Below are 25954 nucleotides of genomic sequence, written 5' to 3' on the forward strand. Positions count from 1 at the left end.
CCAGTACAAGAGCAAAGCCTATTAAACCTGCTGTGCTAATGCACAGCAACATCTGCATAGTGACACATCCAATTTCTAAACTGACAATACACAATGTAAAAAACAAATAATCATCTAGCTTATATATCCAATATATTATGATAAAGAGACAACATTTCAAGAACATATTGGAAAAATATTCTTATTTTGAGGACTATTAGCATGGTGCATCTTTAAATACATTCTGTGCACTGTTTCATTCCAACTTCTAGGCTCTCATCTCTCTGCTGATCCAGTATTATCCAGCTTGTTACACAGTATTATGTTCATAACACATTTTAAAATGTAAGACACAACAAGCAGCTGTTGCACTAGCATCCCAGCACTGAAGTATACAGTAAGGAATAGAAGCAAATTTATAGAAGAAATATGATGAAGAATATAGAAAACTTCATTGTCTATTCTAAAACCTCAATGTCTATTTTAATACAGAAATGTTATAGGTTACAGTCCAGATCCAATAAAGAATATTTGAAAAAGCTTTCAAGATTGGAATATTGGACATAGGTGCTTATGTGACCATGAGACAATCACTGTTTGTGACCTTTACATTTCTACTAACACATAGAAATAGAATTGAGACGCTCCAGAAGTTACAGTTTTGTTAGTGGTGAAAGGCTGAGTCAAATACCATTCCAGGAAGGCAGAACTTCACTTGCAACTAATGGTCTGATCTAGTAAGCATTTTAAAAACGCATCTAATGTTCTAACTGAAATTCAGCTTGACAAGTGAGTTATTATAGAATACTGCTTTCCAGAAGTACTATGTCTATGTTTCCTACAGACATTTAATATGCAAAACCAAAAGGTAATTATTATGAAATGCAAGTCCAGAACATGATTCACTGTGTCTGGGAAAAATTATTTGCAATATCTATCAACTCATACTTTATTTCACAAATTAACTTCTAGACAGCTTTAAATCAAACTAATTTTCTGTATTTTCTGAAAAATTAACAAGATAATGAAAACAAAACAGATGCACTTCCAACTACTTTAAGTTTGTGGATCCTAAGGCAACAAGTTTCCTGTTTTCAAATACCATGTGGATGAATATTTAGATTTACCTGGACCTGAACTATGACTCAGTTTTGAATAATGGCAATAAATGAGATCAAATGACAGGGAGAAGTTGGGGGAAGAGGAAAGGAAGACTAAACTCTTTAAATAAGAATTATTCTTGTGTAGAGCAATTCATCTGTTTCCTTAACAGATTTCAGGTTTAAATAGGAACCTACTATATACACAACTTGAACTAAAAAAGGAAACAAGATTAGACCATAAAGTACTGATAGCAGTTGTTTCTGAGGCACTGCACAACAGAAGGAGTTGGCTTGCTGTCAATAAACATGCATGTACTTGCATGTTTAGATGCAAGTACAGAATATGCTTTGGAGAAAGCATTTGTTTATTAACACAAACTACTACTCATTATTTGTGCTAACAGATACAGAAATCCATTAGCACTTGAGTTCAAGACACATCAAGTAAAAAAAGAACGCCATGATAAATATACCTCTCTGTCTATAGCTCAGTATAGATGGTAAAAAAGAACCATAAAACCAACACCAAAACACACCCACATAAAAAACCCCAACAATTCCATACAATTCATAACACCCTCTTTCTCTGGTGTAAGCCCATTTACATAAGTACAAGACAATCACAGAATTGACCGGGTTGGAAAAGACCTCTGAGATCATCAAGTCCAACCCTTGATCCAACACTGTCGTGGTTACTAGACCATGGCACTAAGTCCCACATCCAGTCTCATCTTAAAAACCTCCAGGGACAGTGAATCCATCACCTTCCTGGACAGCCCATTCCAATGTTTGATTACTCTTTCTGTAAAAAAATTTTTCCTAATATTCAACCTAAACCTCCCCTGGCACGGCTTAAGACCGTGTCCCCCTCTTGTCCTGCTGCTGGTTGCCTGGGAGAACAGAGTGACACTCACCTGGCTACAACAACCCATTCCTGTTTCTCTGATTTTAAGACATTGTACAGTGATTACAGGCAGAACACTTTCTGGAAAAGAAAGATACTCCACTACCTTAGTCTTTTGGTAAATTAACAGTACTTTGCGATGTATTTGCACATCAGGATGTTGCTTTCTATTTCCCTTCCACCCCAATTCTCCCATCCCTGTGATCTGAAGAAGGCAGGCTGTTTTCAAGCCCAATACCTACAAACAGGCTTCAGTTATACTGTTCACCTGCTTAGATTGCACTGGAGCAAAAGCTGACAGAGGAAAAGCTTGTTGGGTTAAAGGAAGGAAGTATATTGATTGAAAATAATGACTGAAATTCAATGAGAGTAATGAGTATGACAACAGCTACAGTGTCCTGTATTTACTGATACTTTCTAGCTTATGTTAAAAGCTACTAAATGCAGTTTTATGTAATGACAAGTTGAACCATCTCATACTGTCAAACATTTCCGATTAAAAAGTTAGTTTTTACTTTGAGATTTGTGCTAGACGTCAGTCAGAGGAAGTAACATTACTCAAGTCAAAATGTACAAGAGACTACATTATCATATTTGTTGTATTTGCATAACATCTTTTTTATCAAGTTATCAATCTTATTAATCACACTAACTTCTAAATCCAGAAAGTTTCTTAATATTATCAAATAATAATTAACCTTGACATAATGTCACATAACACACAGAAATCACAATATTTTTGAAATATGTCTTCTGCAACTGTTTCCAGAGAAGACCTAAATAAAGGCTTAAGCCATGGCTTCATCCTATGGTAAATAACTTACAGATTTTTAGTACTTGCAGAAAATGGATTGCCTCAAATATCTTCAGAAATAGCTTCTAAAACCTTACAACATTTAATCATGAATACAAATTTTCACTATTTTCTGCAAAAATTATTCTGTAATTATATTAAGGTGCTAAGTTACTGAAGCGCTCATTAAAAAAGACATACTGTGCTTCAAATCATAATACTGATCACTTTTCACTGATCCCCATGTTCCAAAAGGCCAAGTTTCAAAACATCAAACACTTATAAAGGCTTTGAGCAGGAGTCAACACCAAAATAACTGCTGGTAAAAGTACTCAAGCAAAACATGCTGAAAATATGAAGGTTCAGAAGACATATTCTTATGATACTAATTTCAGTGTCTTAAAGTAAAAATGGTTCATGTAAAATCACTGAGCTGCAGAGAGTGTTTTGGAGCCACAGTCTTAATACTTCATGTAAGTAAGCTGGAAGTCAGAGTTCTATGATTCTACATTTTGGAGCTAAGCAGAAAACTACTACCTGTAGTTAAGGCTATCGCAGTTCTTTAAAATTTCTTTTACTCTCTACATAAAATGTAAGTGTAGACTTCCTTAATTTCAATGTGCTCCATTGCAGGGTGGGGGTAGGGGGAAGAAAAAACAGAAGATCAGTCTACAGTCAGAGATGGCAACTGCTGTCCTGAGACTCAAACAGTGCTGATGGGATACTTCCACAATATATATATGTGACAAGAATCACCAAACTTTTGACCAAGACTTGAAGGTACAAGACTACAAGTGCTTTAACTGTATGTACACTACAAAACAAAACCATGTAGACATGTAAAGATGTGTCCATAGAAGCACAGTGGACACAGATTCACATGAGAGAAATGTGTTTGTTATAAAAAAAGTTGAGACAGTTCCAGTTACAATTTATTTTTAAAGTTCATTCAACAGTGTCTTAATGCACGAAGAAGTTATAAGTGAAAAATTAATTAGTGAATTATTGAAACGAGTCATTAATAGATGTTCCTTCCCTTTTATGCTGCCTCATCCCTTTTTTCAGTCTTACCAATAAATACTGAACATTCTAGATACAATAATAAGTATCAGAAAACTGTTAGTTTACTAGACTGAATATTATGTCCACTTCATCAAAATTGCAACTTCTTTGCTGCACTCACATTCCTTTCACTTGGAGTTTTAAGTTACAATTTGCTTCACACAAAAATGACTTGCAACTGTGAAATGTTGCCCTGACTTGATGTTAGAGCAAAGCATTAGGATGGCATAAATTAAACAGTCATGATCATAGTAATCAGACTAATATAGCACATTGCTTTTGTTTTTCTTCTTGGAAAGTATTTAACACTATCTTTTTTAATACTTTCATTGGAATATATTAAAATAATATTTGACACTGTTCTTCCTTACCTCCCACTCTTTAGCAGCATCTTCAGTAGTAGATTCTTCACTAGTTTCAGGCTCTTCCTTCTTTTTTACTACTATAAATCCAGGTTCCCGAAGAGACTCCCCAGTATCTTCCGCATATATCTCTGGACTCCACTGGATAAAGAAGACATACAAGTGATCTGTCCTAGAGAAGTCAAATAATGATACAGAGAAGAAAGATAAGTTCTGTGATCTTTTGGATCCTGTCTAATAATATGAAGTATTTGAGGTTAAAATGAAAATACTTACTATTTCATGTTTCACTAGGTATTAGAGATATATTTGAAAAGAACTAGTTAGCTTTTTTTTTTCTTTTTAATTATATGAAACTGACACTGGAGGAAAAACGGGAAGCAATTTGGTAATGTGTTAACTGTGATTTCATATTCAACTGCAGGTTTCAACCACTTCTGTGCCATTGGAAACCTCTGCTTACAACTGAAATAACTTCCAATATAAAATACCAAGAATTTTTTATTTTATTTAAAAAGAGTTACATAAGAACCAACAAAATTGGAATTTAAAGATTTCTTCAGGAGCAGGGAAAACAGACTTGCAGATGAGATGAACATTCCCAAGACATATAACCAAAATTATAAAGATCATGAGAATTACTACAGACATGAGGGAATAAGGCTGAAAGCATGCAGACTATTCTGACTGCATTAAGTACCAAGATTCAAAGTTACCTCCTTTTAAGTTACCTGCCACAAATGGCATGGTTTTCCAGTTTGGAAGAGCAAAATGGTCAAATTCACAGAAGAAACTTATTTTCAGTCCTACTAGATGTCAGTTTGTACTGTTTAAATATTTCCTGTAGGTGCACAGACAGAGCACTAAGAAAAAAGACCTGCAACAAATCCACTAGTATCTCTTCATCGTGGAAAAGAGACTCAAGAGTTAGAGCTTTATGGCTCTGGTTACAAGAATTTGACTATTCCTTATGTCTCTCTTCAGACATATTGACTACAGTCAATCTGCATACTGGATTAGCATAAAGAACAATATTTGAACATTCTCCCCCCCTCCCCTTACTAAATCCTTGCAAAACTGAACAGTGGAAGAACACCAAGAGATATAGAGCAGTGAAGTCTCTCAAAACTGCAGTTTTGTTTTTCATGTGTCTCTGCCTAAAGGGATGCTGCACACAGGTGTGTAGTAAGAGTCTCTAACTGGGGTCAGTTAATCAAAGTTACCCTTGCTAAAATTCGGGTTCCTGGACAACAATGATGAAAGGAAAAAAATTGGCAGTAAGAGAGTGTAAAACATTTCAGATGCATTAAGTTAGATAAATTCTTTTACAGAAGTCAAAACAAGATGCAGACTCCTCATGCACTGAATAAGATTTTAAGATGTCATAGCACTTCTCAAGAACTTGGCATTGTGTATAATTACAGCAGCTAAAAATAAAGGCACATAAAGCTTGATGCTTAAGGAACTCTTAAACACTTCTTCCCAGACTAGCTCATTTGACATTAACAACACTGAAATAACGCAGGTTGTCAGATATCTACTTTTCTCTCCTACCACTAGGTGAAGAAGACAATTGGATTGACACTAAATGTTTTTCCTGTGCACAGTAGCACTCATCAAGGTTAACACCAAATTAAGAAAACAAACAACCCAATATGAGGACATGTGACTTTTTGTGTATAAAAACCACAGGACACATTAAATGAATAAATAAATGATACTATACTCTCCATGCAATTAGAGAGAGACCCTTTATAGGCAGAGTAATTTCCAAGATCAGATACAGACTGTAAACTAAGAACCATCTTCCAAAACAGGTGATAAACTCTGCTTTATGCTGAAGTACTTGCTCTGCTACATTAGAAAATGAACCAAAGAGACAATAATCATTTTAATCAACTGAGCTAGACATCATTGCCATATGTGAAACATTTATCAGTTTTCAAATTAAATATGACACTGATAGAACAAGCAAATTTGAGTTGACTGTAATGACGAGAGGATACCTGTCCTGGACAGGATTAACTACATCAGAATCTGTGTGACAAGACATTTGACTCAAGAATTTGCATCATCTCCTCCACTTAAGAGGAAGCAGGAGTGATGTTTAAAAGTGGGCTAGTGATGTACTAATGTAGACTCAATTCTACCCATTGGATAACTCAAATACTTTGATGTAACTTCAGTCCACTACACATTTCTCTTCACAGCGGACATGAAAAAAAGACTACTGCCTTTCTTGTTGCAACCAACTTAAGTATGAAATGATTATGTTTGTAATCAACCTTTTCTCCTTTAGATGAAAGAACTCCACTTACTTCTAATTTTCTTTATAAGTTACACTTTCTAGGCATTAATTAGTCTTGCTGTTTTCCTCTGGCTCTCTCCAATTGATCCATATCTGTCCTCAACTGCAGTGCCTCAACTGGACATTCTATGCCATTCAGCTCAAAAGAAAAGATGGAAAAGTGACTTGATCGTTGTGAATAGGTATTTATACAAGATGATAGCTGATAGCTTTTTGTTTCTTTCTTTTCCCCCCACTCTTTGTCAAGGATGCAATACCCCCAAAAATCACATTCAAGTTGAAAATAAGCCACAGTTTCCTGATAAAGATCATTTCAGAATACAAGACTGTACAAGTGAGCATAGACATGTCATGTCTTTGAGTGCAAAAAATTTAGATATTTTTCCAGCAGACATACCTAATTTGCTTCCTAGAAAGGTTTCATGTTCCATATATGAAGAGAAGACAAAAGGGCCCCAGCTAGCTCTTCTGAACTCAGAGCCCCAAGAAGTAGAGAGAGTTTTTAGGAAGTTTCTAAATAATGGGAAGCATGGGTAATGACAATAAAAACTTGGTTGCAGAACTCACTTCCTACATCACACATAGATTCACTTACTTGAATCTTTCTTTCAGTAATTACTTGCTACAAACAAAAGTCTAAATAATACCATGAGAAACTATTGGTAGAATCTACAAGTAACAAAAGTAAATCAGTAAAATTTCAGTAAGGTAATGAGATATTCCAGGGGCTAATACAAACCAAATCAACAATATCCTCAGATGCTGACCCTTTTTTGCGATGCTTTATAGACACAGTCACTGAAAAATTCTGAATGGTGTAGAAAAATGAAGCTCAAAGACCTATTGCAAGGTGATTTTTACAGTTCACCTCCTTACCTTTCTTGAGGAACAGCAAACCAGTACTCATGTTTTTTGTCCCTCTGTGCATACTGTTGCATTGATGCACTTGCTTGAGAAACAAATGTTTTTCTCATGGGTTTTCCAACCCTGAGAAGCAGAAACTTGTGAGATCGATGTCGTCTTTTCTCTTTTGTAACTGAAGATCCTGTATATAAAGAAAAAGTAAGCTATCCACAGTGTACAAAAAAGCTTAACAAAATCACTAACTAATTTTCTATTAGGCAGTACAGGTATATAGGACACATATAAACAAGTAATGGGAAACAAGATAACATAAGTAGTAAAAATTACCTGTCTATTATGTAAATTGCATCAGCAGAATATACTTCAGAGTACAACACATTTAACAATTGTTACATTCATTTCTGGAGATCCCATTATGATAGTATTTCATCTGTGATTGAAAGTATTCGGAAAGTATTCTCAAAGTATTCCACTCATCAGTGAATCAGACAACCCTCCTACTATTAAACAGATATACCACATACATGCAAAAGATGTAATGCTACATATGTACTTTCCCTTGATTCACACATGTCAAACCTATTCATTACTTTTCATTTGCAACAGGAAAAGCTCTAACACTACTAATACAGGATTAATTTTACTTTATTAGCTATATCAAACACCTCAGTGGCATGAACACCATCTCAGGATGAAGTATACTGGATGTTACAGTACAGATTTTTCCCTCCAGCAGTATATTTAATTAAACTAATATAGTTATATGATTACCCTCAAGATCTGGATTGTAAAGTCAGCACAAGGTAAAGGAAGAAGCCTTCTTAAAATTGTTTCTTTACTAGATCAATTGCCCAAATCCTCCAGCCAAAAGAGATTTTTATAAAGGAAGGAAGAAAGAGTAAATTTAAGAGTTCTGATCATCAGTTATGACAACAAAGGACTTATCCTACCTCTGGTATTAAATGTACCTACAGATTGTGTTCCAGTTTCCTAGGACATTCATTTTTTTCTTTACAGCTGAAATTCTCCTTCAGTTTTTATGCAGACCAAAGATCCACTAAGCACAGAAAACATCACCTTCTTGATATATAAACATTGCTACTGTATCTTTTCTCAATCAGATTTTCAGCAAAGAGTTTAGAATAGCACTGCTCCCCAAAAGAATATTTTTCCCAGTAACTATTTAAATGTGCACCTCCTAATTTTCAGTCAACATTTTAGAATTATACCTGCTTTGTATAGTATCATAAATTAGTCATAACACATATTATTTGCAAGTATTTCATAAATGTGTATGCTCAAAGGTAAATTGTCAGATTAAACAAAAACACCACTAAAAAGAAACAAAAAACAGTTTCATAGGTCTGGCACTGTTAGATAAGTACTCCTAAAATGACCTGATATCTGGTATTTTGGTCTTTCAAATGCAGTAGTTTAGAACTTCCCTGAGCTCAGAGAAGCGGGATGATATAGTTCCAGCTAGCAGACAGAATAAAACCAAACAGTTTAGCCCTACCCCTAAGTCTCAAAAGAGCTATTTAAGGTGCTCTTTTTTTTGGTGTGTTCTCCAATATCTTCTTGTATATTTGATATAGACTTAATGAGAAAAGATTTCAGCAATGGTTATTGTGTGTCTCATGCTTCTTGTTTTTCCTTTTGATTTCTGCAAATATTTAGCTGACTAAGCAGCAAACAGACATGTTATTAATGGTATTTCAGATTGTTTATACACACAGAAAACTATAGACCATTGCAGTTTCTCCAAAGTACCACATACATCTAGCTTTATTTCAATCCAGTGGTTAACATAAGTGACCGTAAAAATAGGAGAGTATAACAGAGTCCTGGGTAATAAAAGAATTAAAAACAGATACAAGGGAGATCTTTTTAGTTATTCTAGTCTCCTCAGTTATCTACTTGCATTGTGTCACCTGTTCAATATTCAGAAGAAATAGATCATTAATTCCAAACTCAGAAACGTTTGGCCTCTGCAAAGATCAAAAAATAATAGTTCCCAAAACCCTAAATGCTCAAAAATCCCACAGAAGAAAAAAATTCAATAAAAGTCCTTGTTGTATAAAAGAAATTAAAAAACTATCTAGGTAACTTCGTGATCCAAAACTCGTAGTATGACTACTTCAGAGTTTTATTCTGACTGTGTTTATGGTATTGCAAGTTTTAAATGATCTAGTTTTTTTAGTATCCTACTGTTAATAGATCTCTCATATTTAGTCTGATGGCTTTCAAGAGTTAAACAGTAGATCTATGCTTTTACCTTGGTTCTATTTAATTGTACCTGTAGAAGCTTCACCAAATCTATCTAGATTGCAAAATATTAATTCTTAATTTACTGGTTTATTTGCATTCTGCTAATACAGCATGCAAGAATAACAAACATGTAATAATTCCTACTGAAGTTGAACTGAAGTAATTGGTACAAATCTCCAAAAAGAAACCTTTGTTTTTTTAGTTTTTTTCTTTCTATTTTACCCCCTCAGACTTGAGCAAGGCTGTAACACCATCTGCAGAAGGTTTCTAGCACTCTTCTGTAAGACTGTATGCAGACACTAGTTCTCTGTGTATATACTCCGTGAGTGTATCACGCAATACATGAAAAACCTGCAATTATTATAAAATATTTTAGAAAACCAAAACTAAAGCATTTAATGCAATGAAATTACAAATAATATTCGATTGTAAGAAAAGCAGCAATTGTGGCAAAGAACACTTAGTACCTGCATTTTTTATAAGTCACAATCAGCAACTACTGCTAGCTGACATATTTGCCAGAAGACTACATTTAATATTTAAGGCATAAAAGTCAAACTTATTACAGAATGATGCAACAACTCATCTGCTTCAAATTTCAAAATTCAGTTACTTCCTTAACAGGAGAAGAAAAAAAACAAAATGAAGACAAAACCAACAAAAACTATTATACCAGATTCTGAAGTGTAAGACAAATTTCTATCAACCAAAGAGTGTCTCTCTATTAAATATAATTTCAACTTTTAATTATTAACATAAAAAATTTGACCTTGAAATGCACTTCACATATCTTTAATGCCTATCACACACAAACAGATTTTTTTCTAGCTCCCAAAATATTGCACAATTAAAACAACTAGTTTATTTACCTCCATTAGTAAGATAGTAAGGCATCAGAAAGTGACCTACAAATTTTTTAAAAAGCAAAATCAAATACATACAGAAGCTTATTTAAGTTGCTTAAAGGCACAGTATTTTTCAATATGAAAAACTTCAACAGACCTTCAGGATAACTTCCAACTAATAATTCCAGGCCCTGATTTTTGCAGAAGAAAAAAGGTACTCAAGAAATAAAACGTAGTTGTTCCCTGTATCCATAACATTAGTTTCTTATCATCTAGCTCTTATTTGTCTTGAGAAATGTTTTTTGGATGCTTAACCTTGTTCTAGTCATCATGAAAGTATGACAAGATGCAAGTGAAACAACATTTTTAAAGTATGAACCCCATTGTTAAGACTGATGTTTGTTGCTCACACCATAAACCTTAATCACAAGGCAGACATGCCATAAATAACCAATTCATTCCCCAGAATTCATTCACACACATGTACACTATGATCAAAATTTAAGTGACAGGTAGCTGATTGCTAAAGAACATTTTTAATTGTGAGCTGTATAGTGACCAATGCATCATAGATCTGATTTTATAGGTTTGTTTAAATCTCCCCTAGAAAGATACTAAATCACAGTATGACCAGAGATACAATTTCAATGAGGAAAAGTTACAGTAACAAAGTTATCTGTGTTTCAGTTTCCTGAGCAATATTTTCTCCACTACTTTAGGTCGTTTAGCTTTGGCATATCTTCAAGCCAATGAGAAACATAACCGATACATGGGGAGATGTGTCACACAGAATGAAAACCAAGTGCAAAAATTCTATTGAACTGTAGGGTGATACTCTGTCAATCCAAAGGCTAACACTGTATCCATAAATACTCACTGACTCACCTTCTAACCGCCCATCTCCTGCAGATACAGTTTTCTGACTAATTTCTTTTTGTGAATCCTGTTGCACGTTTTCTCTTTGTTGTTTTGTTTGTTGCATAGTGTGGGTCTTCCAGAGTTTGCGGAGTTCTTCAACTTCTGTCTCCGAGTCTTGAGTTTGCTCTCCCACTACTTTTCCTTTGTTAGCTGTCTCTTTCTTTTGAGAGTCTGTGGTATCTTCACAAGGTGGACATTCCTCTTCCTTCTCATTATCTGGTTCTTTTCCTAGTGAGGAACCTTGATCCTTGTCAACTTCTGCCTCTTTGCCATGCTCCTCACTACCGTGTGATCTTTGCAATGACTGCTGGTGGACATCTGTAGTATTTTCAAGAGGTTCTCGTTCCCCCTTTATAGACATTTTAGCACTTTCTGAACTTAAGTGGGTACCAAACTGTTTAACACTTACAGCCATTTCAGCACTGGGCTTTAAGTCACTGGCAGCTTCATTTGAGTCTGAAATGACTGTTAAACATTCAGCACTAGTCTGGTTTATTGTTTGGACAGATTCAGATGATGTTCCAGAAGATTTATCTTGTCGAAGCTCATCTGAGGAAACAAGTTCTTCACGTATTGGAGAGAGTTCTGATTCTGTGAATACATCTTCTGAAAGAGACTCCTCTGTGCTCCTTGGGGCAGTACTAGCACTGTCATTGCCTGTATCCCGCATCCTGGAATCCATTTCATCTGTATTGCTCTTTGCAGATTTCTTGGAATGGCAATGTTCTCTTACTGACATCTGTTCTACATCTCTGTTGGGCAAATAAGAATGTTGCTATAACAGTTACCTTTTATATCAAGCTCATTTCTTTATTAAGTTTAGTTTAAGCTCTTAAAAAACAAACTCCAAAAAACAACTTAATCCAGAGCATTAGTAATATACAAGCATAAAATATAACACTATAACAGTAAACATAGCAGACCTTTTGCCAGCATGACATAGCTAGGACTTTTCAAGTTCGTGACATTACTTTCACAAGGACAAGCTCTCCTGTGAAACCAACTAGATTGTTTGAGGCACTTAAAGTGTAAAAATAAAATAAACACCAAAGTAGAAACAACAAAGAGCTACATACAACCATAACCTCTAAAGGTAAGAGCCATCCACAATCTTTTAAGTTTTGTCTACCAGAGAGGCCAGTACAGTTGTACAGATCTGTCCCACTCTATGAGGAAGTTGTCGCTTAGCTCACAGGTAAGAAGTGAGTGGCAGAAGTCACCTGGTCTAACCTTAGCTATCTGAGCCAGTCAATGCAGAACAACAGGAACCATCGACATAGATGTTACTATTGTGCCCATGGCATTTCTGCTAAAACAGATCTTCAGCAGGTACCTAACTTTGAAGATACCATTGTTTGGCAAAATAAACCCCCAACTACTTGTACAACTGAAGATGTTGATAAATAACATAAGTAAAAAGCGAGCATAAAAACTTATTTTCCCCATAGCAAATAGTCTTACTCAAACCTGCCTTTCAAGATGAGCTAATGAGAAATTCTATGAGTTTTAGAAGAGGAGGACTAGAAAGGTACTGTGAACATGCTCAACTACATCTACAGAACTCCCCTGTTGTCAAAAAAAAAAACCAGGAGCAGTACACAACCTTCAAAAATTCTCGTGTTTATCTTGACTAGAGTTCTCAATTTCCTTGCTATCACAAGCCCATCACCTCTTCCATTACCTATTATTAAACACTTTTAAGAAGCTTGTATCTTAAAGGATAATATATTCACTCTACTGTTCTACAAAACTTTATTCAGTTAGGTCATATTACTGAGACAGTGCTGAAATTCAGGATGTTTTTGCGAAGCTTATGCACCCTCTTATCTAAGTGTTAAGGTAGAACTGATATTACATTGCTGCTGCTGGAGTAATTCTGCTTACAAAGCATGTAGCTTAGACTTTAGAATTTATTAACTATTAGACTGGGCCACTTCCTAGATTTTTCAGGATTATGCTGGTAATAAGTGCTCTTATACAAGCACAACCTAAGGTTCATGAAATCCCCAAGACATCTGTATGTGGTCAGATATTTTTTTGTCCAGTTTCAGCACAGATTGTGGCTTACATACAGAAACCACACAACATAAAATTGCAGTTTTAAGAACCAAAGAATCCATTGGGTTCACAATCATTTTCCATATCAATAATCTGAACACTAAGATGGTTTTCCCAAATTTAAGCAGGTTTAAAAGTTGGCAAAATTGGAAGAAAAGAGGGTTAATTGTAGCAGTGGAATACATAGGAAAAAACAGTGAGAAAACATGATTTAAGTCTAAAATACCTCAAGACACAGGTCTTGTCAGATCTAGTCGTAGCTGTCAGGACTTCTGTTTTTACAGACTTGAGAAATTTGATTTTTATTTTCCCTCAAATTTACAAATATGCCTCAAATTTTTTATGAGGCTACAGTAAAAAGGTGTTGGGACTGAAGAAAATGCTAGAAGTATTTTATCTAATAGTTTAAAAAGTTGCCAAGAAAGATACATCGAATTGGACATAGAGGGCTCTGAACGCACAATGTGACCTTTTATTAACAGACATGTTTTCATTCCATATGCATTCATATTATAAACAAAACAGAAAATATGTGCTACGGGAGCACAAAAATCAACAGGTCATGGAAGCTAGATTTTTAAGTCATTACTGAGTCATTAACAAGCTAAACATGCCAGAAGAAAAGTTGTTTTGCAACTGCAGTATTATGATTCAGACAGGTAGGTTAAAAGGAGTCATCCAGTTTTCATTATCTTATTCCTTCCACTGTACACCAACTGAAGTAGGAACTGTGAGCAACTTTTTAAAACTCATTCTGGAAAATAAACTTCCAGAAAAGCAATCATGCTGAAGGTATCCCTATTCTGTATCAAAATCCCCAAAGTACTTCTGCAACAATATGTACTTCAGTTGCTCTTTCGACAGACAGATGCCTTCAGGCAGCCAAGACACCAGTTCACTACCATGTCTATGCCAAAACTGAACTTAAAAATGGTAGGAAGCAACTCAAATATCTGGACACCCAGAAGTAGTAAGATTATCAAGAAATATGTGCTTAGTGTATTACCTACAAGAACTGTAAAATGGTATTTTTCAGAGTTCTAAGTATCTTTACACCTTAATTAAAATAGCTGCATTTAAGATTTACACATCAGGTAAACAGATTTACACTCATACACCTAGACAATTCTATCTTGGTTAAAGGTAAATAGTCATGGTAGTGTGCAAATGTTTGTGTTTTATGAGCTGAAATAGGTAAAGGGGGCCTTTACCTGATTATTTTTTTAAATCCTTTTTGGTTTTTAAAGACAGAATTTATCCTACTTCTGAGAACAGTATAAAAATTAGGCAACAGACAGAACTGAACAAAGCTTTTTAATAATGCTGTTTAAAGTCGGTTTTAAATGCCTGCCAGGCTAAATACCAGTTTAGCTCACCAATGTAAATTTGCTGTTTACACCAAACAAGGCTATACCTAAAGGTGATTATGTAGCCCCTCCCCTAGCCAGAAAGGGAATAAATATATTCCTAGTCCCATGAAAACACATAAGACTTTTTATGTTGCGATTTTCTATAGGGTCTTTCCAAGGCAACCTTTGATGTTCTTTCTTAACAAAGAAAACAAGGAAAACGCTCATTTGCTGGTTTTATATGGTCAACATATGGCTACAGTTCAAATTTACTGAAAGCTTTACAAATACTATTCTATCTTACATGCTTAACGAATCCTTAATTTTGCTGTCCACAATTTCCTTATACAGAGCAGCTGACATCACTTCTTCCATTGGACACATGATGCCATATTCTTCACAGCCGTTCTCTTGGACCAGAGGATCCATTTTATGGGGATCAAACATTATATTATTTGGCGTCACTAGCAGCACACCATTGACCGTACCCTAAAATGAGAGGGAAAAGAAGTGGTAATTTTTCTCCTTCATATTTCAGCTTCTTCTCCAGTTTTTTGGTAGGAAAGAGGTATATTCTTTTTTTTTTTTTAAGCATCTTCAAATTTAGGTAACCTGATACAGTTTCTTATGTTTTGCAGTCATGTAGAAATGTAACTTTTTCCGAGGAAGCAAATTAATGTCTCCTATTTTCCCCAGAGAAGTTTTGTTTCGCACAACTAATCAATAACTGGTTTTAGTAAAATAAGAAACCCTTGCACCCTAATGAATACAGCTAAACAGCTCCTCTGAGGGTAAGGAGACATCCTTCCCAGATAACCACAGGGCTTAACTGGTAGGTCTGCAAGCAATTTCAAGCATCATCTAAAACTTGACTCTTAACTCTTCTCACTTTCTGCTATTTAATCGGAGAACAAAAAAAGAGAGACCTTCAAAAACTGTAATTTATCTTCATTTTCTTTACACAAAAATAACACAGTAGCCAATACAAGTCATTCTAACTTAATGGACCTGTTAACTGATTGGATAAATATGTTTACAGAATGAAAATAGAATAAAAAGTACTAAAGACTTTTAAAGACGCAACTTTGGATGGATTTCATCACAACGATACTGCTGCAGTACATGAAGTAGATTTTAAACTTCGAGTACGAAAAATTTTAATGTTGCTATTCATATTATGAACTGCAGCATTCTTATACAATCCAGGTGTAAAAACAAAGGTAATTTACAATATGTCGAACTTTTTTTAAACAAAAGTGTTAGCAACACATGCCAACACCAATACCACTTGCCTGCTACAGAAATTCATTTAACTGTTAAAACAGCAGAGTTTGAGCTAAAACCATGAACTGGAGAAAATCTAGCTTTAAGTAGAATGACAGGGATCCTCCAGTTACAAATCTTGATTCCTAAAGACTACAAATCTGGACAGATTTGTGCAAGAATCAGAAAAGAGTCACTTCATATACTGTTGAAACTTATCAGGAAATTAATAAATATTCAGCTTACTGATAAAACATTCACAGTTATTACCAACATTGTGCATTGGGGGGGGATTGTTTGTTTTCAGTTTCATTTCAGGAAGACATATCAGGGAAGCAAGAAATACAGCTACAATTCTTCCCAACTCCAGAAATTTGTTCCCAGGTGACAGCTGACAACCTTCACAGGAGAAAAATGAAGATGCCATACAGTAAAAAGAAAAATGCAAGTTATAAAAAATCCCAACCAAAAAAATAGTTTTAAAGTCTACAACAATGAGCAATGGTATCCTTGGTATGGAGAAAGGTAAAGAGTTTCAAAAGCAGCTCCAGCACGTAGATGTGATTCCTTTTAGTAGTTCAGTGCCTAGCCAGGTTTTACATGTGTCTTTTAGAGTCCAACACATATGCCAAAGACTTTAAAGTCAGCAGAATGTATTTACGTAATTCCAAGATGTTTAAGATACTGAAAAAAACTGTCACTGGCATTTCTTTCCCAGCACTGTATTGTGGAAATAGACTTTCAAGGTGCAAAAAGGAGGTCCCAAGAGGAGGACTGTCAAGAGAAGTCAACATTTCGTTATATCCACTGTAGTCTAGAAAACAAATTTAACGTGACTGCAAAAGTCAGTTCTTCTCAGAAGAACAACTGCTTCTCTTTAAACAAATATTACTTCTGTAAATTCAGTACATAACCGAAAAAAGCAGCAGCATTTCTATATCTGAATTCTTTCATTAATGACCACACATGAAAGTGGAATTTTATTAATATTCTATAGATCTGATCCAGAAGAGACAAGGTCATAGCCTTGATGGCAGCTGGATTAGATGATCATCGTAGGTCCCTTCCAACCAAAATATTCTATTCTTCCACTATCACACTGGTGTGCCCCCATATACAAAGATTAGGCAGTTCAGTAAAACACACTTTTAAGAAGGTTTGAGAGGAATCCCGACAAGAACTTTTCAAAGAAAAGTATTTCTCTAAATAAATCCATTACATTCTTCAACATGCATGGTTGAATAAAAACTAATTCACGATGCTTTTATCATAAAGATAACAATTCTATTTTATTCTCTGTTTCTTGTAGAAGTTTTGAATGTTGTCAGTGTCCTCCTTTTCGCTTAGTGAACAATGCACTTTTGCTTTCTGTGCTCTAACTTCCAGGTTGGTGGTTTGGGTTTTTTCAAGCCTTAGTATAAGTAATTTTCCTTTACCTACTACTTTTCAAAACAATTCAAGTAAACTAGCCAACATCAGAAAGAATGAAGAATTCACACCTTCTCTACTAGTTTCAGTTTCAATCAAACTGACTGTTTAAGATACCTTTTTCTGCCTCAAAGGAACAGTGCAAAGAATGAAAAAAACCTAGAGCAGCACACTTTTCTACAGAAGAAGCAAACAGTGCAGCTGTAAGAGGGCACACCTACATATGCAGTAAACAGTGATTTAAGGTGTGACTGCAGCTCACTGGCTACACTGATTTATTGTCTGAACAGAATGTGGATGTTCACATGACCCTGTCTCTAACTGTGCTTAACACCCTGCCTCTAAGAGTTAGTAGGGAGAAAGTGCAATGAACAGAGCAAACATTCCCAGGTTCCAGCCACTGCATGTCAGAGAATTCCTCTCTGTTGTCCAGGAACTCACAGGTGTAACTAAAAGCAACTGCAAACACATACACAATAACAGTGAGAAATGACAGTCACCTTAATGAAAGCCCCTTTGCATAATTAGAGACATTGAAAAATAGGCTTTCACTAGATTTAGGTTTACGAGCAACAGTCACAGTGATGACAGACTCACAACTGAAGCCTTATAAAACAGTTAACTAGGAGTTTCAAAATCAATTCCAGAGTGGGAAGCAGAGGATGAATCTTTTAAGTTTTCTCTAGCAAACTTTGAAAATTTATCACCCTGCATCATCAGAAAACTTATCAAGGACAGGATAAGACAACAATCCAGAGGACATTCCTACCACATGTGACAAAGGCTAAATTACATGCTAAACTTTCAAAACCTGGTACTCAAATCTGAGCAAGTTCATACTCATTTCTCTCCCAAGTATGGACTGATACTGCAACGGATTATATAACTCTTTAGAAACAGAATTCTATCTGAAGCTCATAGAAAATAGGCCAGAAATACACAAGTCAAAGACAAATGCTGTTAACATCCCTTGTAATATTCTAATGAGAAAATGTATGGTCAGTCTTCACGAACGAAGATTTTGGGAAAGGTCTTTTACCTTTCCAGCCTGCGCAATGGATTTTCTAGGTGAGACACAGCATGCGCTGAACTGAGCCCACCCTTTAATCCTAAGGTTCATCTGCCGGGGCCAAGTGAGCTTGGACAATGCCAGTGAGGACCTCAGGACGTAGGTTTGTTTAGAGTGACCTTCTCATAGATGGATGGCCTCACAGGGCTAACGAGCTCCCTCTGCCCGGGGGACTGGGAATCGAACCTGGGTTGCTGCGGTGAGAGTACCACAACCTAACCACTAGGCCACCAGGGGTCCCTAATGAGAAAATACAGCATGTAAATAATATATGTAAATTTTAACCCTAGATTATATTTTTCCAGCACAGCCAATTTCCAAACAAAGGCTCATGGGCCTGAATTCTACTCCATCACAGTACCTAAAACTGATGAGTAAAGATGTGCCTCTGATCAACCTAAAAAAACATCAGCTCAAGACAGAATGCCAGGAATGAAGAAAACTAACTGCAAAGAAGAACAAAGTAACAAAGAAAGCTGTTCCAGTACTTGCCTCATCAACTTCTAACACAGAGCTTTTGTCAATAGGCTTCAAGCCTAGACACACATAGAACTATGACCCTTTTCATCAGCCAAAAAAAAACCAAAAAAGTGGTTTTAGGAGATTCTTATTAATCTGTTTATCAGTAGCTGATCTGAAAATCTATTGCTGAGCAACACAGAATCAGCAGTATTTCTATATACATACCCAAACTTTCAGGCAAAGGAGAAAGTAGTGCATGATTTTTCATAAATAGTGTCCAATAGTAAATTTTCTGTGGGGTAGGAGAGCAAAGATTTTTTTTTTGTAAAATGTTCTGAAGTGAGTCTCAGTCCCTAAAAGTCTGTGCAAAACTTGTGCACTTACGAGCCAAATGGAGGTGAATTAAGTGCCACTAATTTGGAGACATTTGAGTAATGACACTACTGAGACAATTGTAACTACTCCTTCAAAGGAAAAAGAAAATTAAAAAAAAAATAAATTAAAAAAAAAAAAAAAAATCGAGATTTCTACCATACTATTCCCAGTGGAAAACAATACAGAATTGCTTGTTTACAGAATCAGAGGTTTATTCTGCTCACCCTATTCTGCTTTAAAATTAAAAATTAAAGCAAAGCTACACAGCTACATATTTCCTTATACTATAAGGCATGTCCTTCTTCACTGTAAGTAAAGAGAATTCATTACTAGAGATACTAACATAAGGAACAAAACAGACCTCAAGCCCTCAAAAGAATTATGTAACAGTCTGGCATCAGGGAAGTTTGTCATATATCAACTGCTTGCATCATGTCTTGAAACAAGTGGCCTAGGGAATCCCAAGAAAACAGGGAGTAAAAAGAAATATATTTATATAGACATATAAGCTTATGCACATAAGCTGATCCATCTACCTATCTCTGACTAAATTTTACTGTATGGTTTATGATTTAAATGTGCTTTATTGTTATATCCCATACAGTAACACCTGAAGGTTTCAGTACCTTGCCATTAGTGATGTACTTGCAATTAATTTTTAGAAATTTCTCTGTAAACGCTTCCTCCTCTTCAGAGGTGGATGATACCACTCTTGTAGGACGAACACATGCATGTGCTGGTGAAGCAGCTGACTCTTTCTGTTGGACTCCATCTGGATCCTAAAAGGAAACATAAAAAAACCAAAATAGAACTTAGCAACTTATCTGTTTAAATATTAACTTTTAGAGATTTTCCGTTTTGTAATTTTTGTTTTTCTTTGATGTGAAAACAAATGTAAAAATAGGGTTCCAAATCCACTCCAGCTTAGACTGCTTTGATCCACAGGACTACAACTAATGAAGCACAGCTCTACCAGCCCCTGATAAAAAAAATACACCTGGGCAAAAATAATCAGAATCAACCTAGGAAAAAACAACAAAATAATGATCAAAACACATAAGGAGATCATACAATATTCTGTCACGTGCAAAATTTGAACAGAAGTTAGCAGAAAGGATTCTTTTCCAACTTCAACAGAAGTCCTATTAAATGTCCTTCTATAATATTATACACTACTTTAAGTAGGAAGCTGGAAGGTCAGCTAGTCTAATCCTGTTGCCAAATCAGGTTTAAATCTACATTAGATCATGCTGCTCATGGCCCTTCTAGTTGAGTTTAAATCTTTAAGGCTGGAGATTCCACAGCCTTTCCAAGAAGCTTGCTCCAGTGTTTAGCCACCCTCACCGTGAAAAATATTCTCTATTATTTAACCAGGACTTCTTGTGCAGCAACTTGCAGCTGTTGCAGTCCATCAATCATGAACTTCTGAAGACCTTCACTCTTCTCACTCTGACCTGTCTACTAGGTAGTACAACAGAGAAATCCAGTCTTCCATCAGTATTTTCTTCTCCAGCAAACCCCCCCCCAAAAAACAAACCAAAATTAAAAAACCAACCAAACAAAAACCCCACATCTCAGTCAGTCCTTGTGCCTCATATGTTTCCATTCCCTGATCATCTTAATGGCCCTCCACTGGACTAGCTCCAGCATGTCAATCTTTGTCTTGCACTGAAGGTGCCAGAAGTGGACACAATATTGCAAATGCAGCTTCACAAGCCACCCTTGCCTCAACCTGTTGATATCCCTCTTTCACCTGCCACCTGGCATGTGATCAGACTTCACCATCACAAGTAGACATTGTCCAACATCTCCACCAGGACACTAGTCTCAATCTCTCCTTGGCCCTCAGTTTCTATGCAAAGCTGCTATGTAAGTAGCCAACACTCACCCTGTACTGTTACACAGGGCTCTTCCCTGTCCCAGGCAGGTCTTAGCTATTGCTGAACTTCATGAGGTTTCTGTTATTTCATCTCTCCAGAATCTTGATGTCTCTGATGAGCAGTCCTTACACCCCTCCCTCCACTGTACTGACCACTTCCCTAATTTTTGCTCCCCACCACTCCAAGCTTGCTGACAGCACATTCTGACCTGTCCCACCAGTCAGAGTCCCTGATAGACAGATTATGAACTGTATCACCCCAATAGGGACCCTCAAGGATTCACCACAGAAAACAGTGTTCAAGACCAGACTCGATGGGGTTCTGTGTAACTTGATCTAGTGGAAGGTATCCCTGCCATGGCAGGGGAGTTGGAGCTAGATGATCTTTAAGGTCCCTTCCAATCCAAGCCATCCTATGATTCCATAAAAAAAAAAAAAAATAAACAATCTCACACATGTATTGAATAAGTTTGAACACAAAGATCCTGGCAATTTTTCCAGCCTATCTTTTACTCCACCTATTCAGTTCACATTTCCCCAGTAACAAGGCTGCTTTGGGACAGTGTCATAGGCCTGGCTATAGTCAGGGTAAGAAACGTGCACTGCTCTTCCTTCAGCTGCTGAGCCTGTCATCTCATCACAGAAAGCAATCACTTTTGTCAGGCACGATATAAGCCTTAGTACATTCACTCTGTTTCCAACCATCTTTATCATTCACACACCTGGATGTAACTTTCAGAGGATTTCTCTCATGACCTCCCTGGGAAGGTAAGAGTTCTCTCTCTTGCTGCATACCAGTATATCCAACTAAGTAGTGAACATGAAACCCTACCAGGGAGAGGACAGACAGTGAAAAAAATTGTCTCAAATAAAAAGATACACATACAGGATACTGCACCAAAGCCTATTTTATATGCACAGCAACCCTGTTTTAGAGTTTCACCCACATTTAAAGGCTTCCATTTTATACACAATTGCTGCTTTTAGTTATTAATATTACTATTTTTAAAAAATGTCGACTTCTATGTTCCCTTTGGTTTTCTGCTTTCCTGTACAGTTCTATTCACTAGTACAGACTGCAGCTAAATGCCTTTAATCATATCCAGGAACATTATGCACAATTGTTTTCAGTTCATTCTCTGGCACTACTTTAGCCTTTGCCTGCATCTTTCAACTTCTGTTAAGAAAGCAAACAAAAAACCAAAACACCCTGTAGAACACTGAACTGAATTTTGCTGAAAAAGCTAAGGAAGATATAATTAAGAAACAAACCTCTTGGAGATAAGTTCTCATTCTACATAAGCTTTTCTAGTAAAACCTATGTGGACACCTTCATGACACATAACTTAGCAAGTGGCTGTGAGAGTCCTCAGCTATCTCCAAGCTCACAGTGACTAAGTCAGCTATTTCTCATCTTATTGCCACATGACACAGAAGCAGGAATAAAATTGGTGGTAGACTTTCCAATTTAATGATGATGCCCTTTTCATTATATATAATTCTGAAGTGGATTTTAAGCTTTATAGCTAACAAAGCATATTGGATCTTCTCAAATATGTGCAACAGACTGTTGAATGAAGAGATCCTTCAAAAGCCCAGCAGCATAAGAAAGGCTTAAAAGCCTAAGCTAATTCTTACACACACAGTAACAAAGTTAGTGAAATACACACTGATATCTTAGCTTAAGTGTAGCAACATAAAACAAAAAACACAAAACCTCAAAAGACCCCAACTTTAACAGGGTTATGCAGGTTATATTAGCCACATGCTGGTTTGTCTTCAGCCACTTGGTTGTGTTAAGCTACTCCAAAGTTTATTAAAACAGAAATAAAAGAAGAGAGTATACCATAGCATATTTCTTGACTCAGAGGTTCAGATATTTGTTAATCATCTTATCTACCAAGAACTCAGTGATTTCAATAACCAAAGCACAGAGAGAAGACTTGTTTACATTATACAGGCAGAGGAACATATTCTCTTTACCTCAAAATGTGATTAAATTTAAACTGCAAATCTGGAGTCAAAATTGGAGGAGAGTCAAAGACGACTGACATCAACAGAGCACTAGAGAATGTACGCTAGTATTTCTCTCATTCATAGTGATAGAAATCAGCAAAGAAAAGAAAAACATGAAAGACAGGTGCTATGATGAAGAACAAAATCCTTCAGCCTTAACAGCTCACACAGAAGTTGAGTGCCTTTTGTGTTGCTGGCGAGACTGTTTGAGAAACAAAACCAAACACACACACAGAGTCCACACTGACAAGTGCAAGTGATTTCTGTTCTGATTTCTTTTGACAAATATTCCCTCCTTCCTTACATGCAGTTTGAAAAGCCTCAGAAACAGAACAAACACTTTATTATATATCATCACATTGCTCGTTTGACTTTCCCTGAAGCATTTAAGAACTGCTTGCAATGATCCACAACACATAACAAGATGCACAAAACAGTTCTACAATAATAAAGTTCAATTAAATGAAACTTAACACTCAAATTCTTGCTAACATCGGACAATAAAAACCCAATGTTTTGCAGAAGAGACGTTTAAATATTTTTATCTACTTTGTTTCTTCAACACTTTTAACTTTTGTCTCTGCTATGTGCATATAGCCAAGTGTCAAATAAATTACAGGTGTAGTTATGCTATTAAGCCTTCTTATCTACTATTTGCCAACAAGCATATACAAAATAATTCACAAAAGCAAGAATAAGAGGTTTTTTGACATGGCATCTGATGAACTGTAGAAAAACCTCTAATTTCTAATAGTGAAACTAATAACTTTCTCTCTAGTAACTTGACACAACATATGCTATATGAGCAGGTGTACCCTAGCATTTACAGTCATTTTGAGATATAGACACAAGATATATGATACAAAAGTGTATTCCTGCAGACTAGACTACTTACTGTGCTACAACACCTCCAGTCTGCCATAAAACAACAGAAATTATTCAGCACTAATGGCAGCAGATATGAGAATGGGCATACTAGGTCAGAGCAAAAGTACAACAGCAAAACCAAACTAATTTTCAGTAGAAGGCTCATCACAGCCTTTGTAAGGTAGCTTGAGAACCTATTCAGCAACAAAGTAAAACATTTATATTTAAACTTGTCTGGACCAACCAAGTCACACAAGCACATAAATAAATACTTTAAGTCTTAAACGTTCCTAAACTTTGAGTACACAGAACCCTGGAGTACACATTTGACAGTTGGACTGAGTACTATCAAAATATGCTATCAAGAAAATTTGTTATTTGAGAGAAAAAGATAACTGGGAAAGTAATAGCAGTGATGTATTAAGAAACATCCAATTAAGGTTGTAATTGCATGAATTACAGAGAAGCTCAGGCTCCAATATTGCATCTTCCTGGCTGGAGCGCTCCCCATGGAATTCTGTTGACAGCAAACCAGTGTTACTGGAAAGACATGCTTCTACAAAGCTAGCTCCTACCCAAAAATCTGCTTTTGAGCTGAATTACAGAGCAGCTCTGATGGCTAAACAATTTCAGTATTTTGAAAGTCTACAAAGGTAGAACTACTAAGCAGAAGTCAGCTATAATCAACTTGGTATTTGCCCTTCACTGAAACAGACTTTTTTTTGTTTCATTTTGCTAAATGAAACTAGAAAACCCTCTCCCACATTTCTACAGCAAGCAGGAGGAACCTGAGTATTCTGGCCAATGTATTGTTTCTACAAAAACTATCAAAAGCATTTAACTAGCTTTGAGATGTAGCAAATACAGAAATGCAACAGAAACTAATTAAGATTTCAGTGTGCAAGGACAGTATTTTGCTACAACTTGCCTTCAAATCAGTTTTCACACAGAAAACTGTCATTTCAAGACTAAAAGCTTGTATTTACTTTTAAAAAGGTACTATTTTACTTTTAAGTTCAAGTGTTGTCAAGTACTTTCTCCCCAAAACCAAAGGATAGTTTAAGAAGAAAGCATAGCATCTGTAACATTTATCTTGTAAGGGTAAATTAATTTCAAGTATAACAGGTATACCTACATTTACTGTAGCCTTGTCAAGCTCTGCTTCGGAAGATGTAGGTGATAGGGGACTTATGGGACTTAGAGAGGGGGAGCTGTCCACACTAGAAATGTAGTCTGGGTCAGGAACATACAAAATCTATAAAGAAGATATAATGTAGTTAGAAGTTAGATATGCTTTCAGATTTACTTTAGATTTCCTACCAGTTCAGGTATATTTGCTATGCTTTCTCAAAATAAGCTACACAAACCATTCCTGCTCCCATTACTTTTAACAGAATTATGAGCTGAGGGAATAAACAATACCACATGAAGTATTTCTTCATTTTAGCTTTTCAAGTTTTTTAATTCTATCTTGCTATAATTTTGGTTTTCAGTCATAATAATTGAGGAAAAAGTTTAGATAGAAAGCATTAAAAATATACAGCATGCCAGAAACATCTGATAAGTGTCCAAGGAAGACCTGTCCAATTATTTCTCTATTACTCTACTATTAGAGCAACAAGAAACAGACTGGGAAACAAGTTCATAAAATATAGCTCTTAGCACTGAATGTTAAAACCAAAAATCTCCTGAAGTTAGTCACAACTTTGATACCTTATTTCAGCCATGGTAGGCATTCAAGCTACCTAGATAGAGTTCTGTAGCAATCAGAAATAAACACAG

The 25954-nt window shown here is 35.9% G+C and overlaps 1 protein-coding gene across 7 annotated transcripts in view; it reads right to left on the reverse strand.

Moving 5' to 3' along the window:
* OXR1 (oxidation resistance 1) overlaps nucleotides 1-25954 on the reverse strand; it is a 264006-nt gene that overhangs the window by 29460 nt on the left and 208592 nt on the right. For 5 of the 7 annotated variants that reach the window (XM_027692508.1, XM_027692507.1, XM_027692509.1 and 2 more), the window contains 6 exons: nucleotides 25308-25427; nucleotides 20037-20189; nucleotides 15118-15302; nucleotides 11374-12158; nucleotides 7388-7556; nucleotides 4213-4375 (listed from right to left, as the gene is read on the reverse strand). In XM_027692508.1, the coding sequence (XP_027548309.1) occupies nucleotides 4213-4375; nucleotides 7388-7556; nucleotides 11374-12158; nucleotides 15118-15302; nucleotides 20037-20189; nucleotides 25308-25427 (1575 nt within the window). The remainder of the gene's footprint in view (nucleotides 1-4212; nucleotides 4376-7387; nucleotides 7557-11373; nucleotides 12159-15117; nucleotides 15303-20036; nucleotides 20190-25307; nucleotides 25428-25954) is intronic. The other 2 variants (XM_027692513.1, XM_027692514.1) reach the window with 1 other exon arrangement.

This window comes from Neopelma chrysocephalum, unplaced genomic scaffold (genome assembly GCF_003984885.1).
Source record: "Neopelma chrysocephalum unplaced genomic scaffold, ASM398488v2 Primary Assembly neopelma1_86, whole genome shotgun sequence".
Lineage (NCBI taxonomy): Eukaryota > Metazoa > Chordata > Aves > Passeriformes > Pipridae > Neopelma > Neopelma chrysocephalum.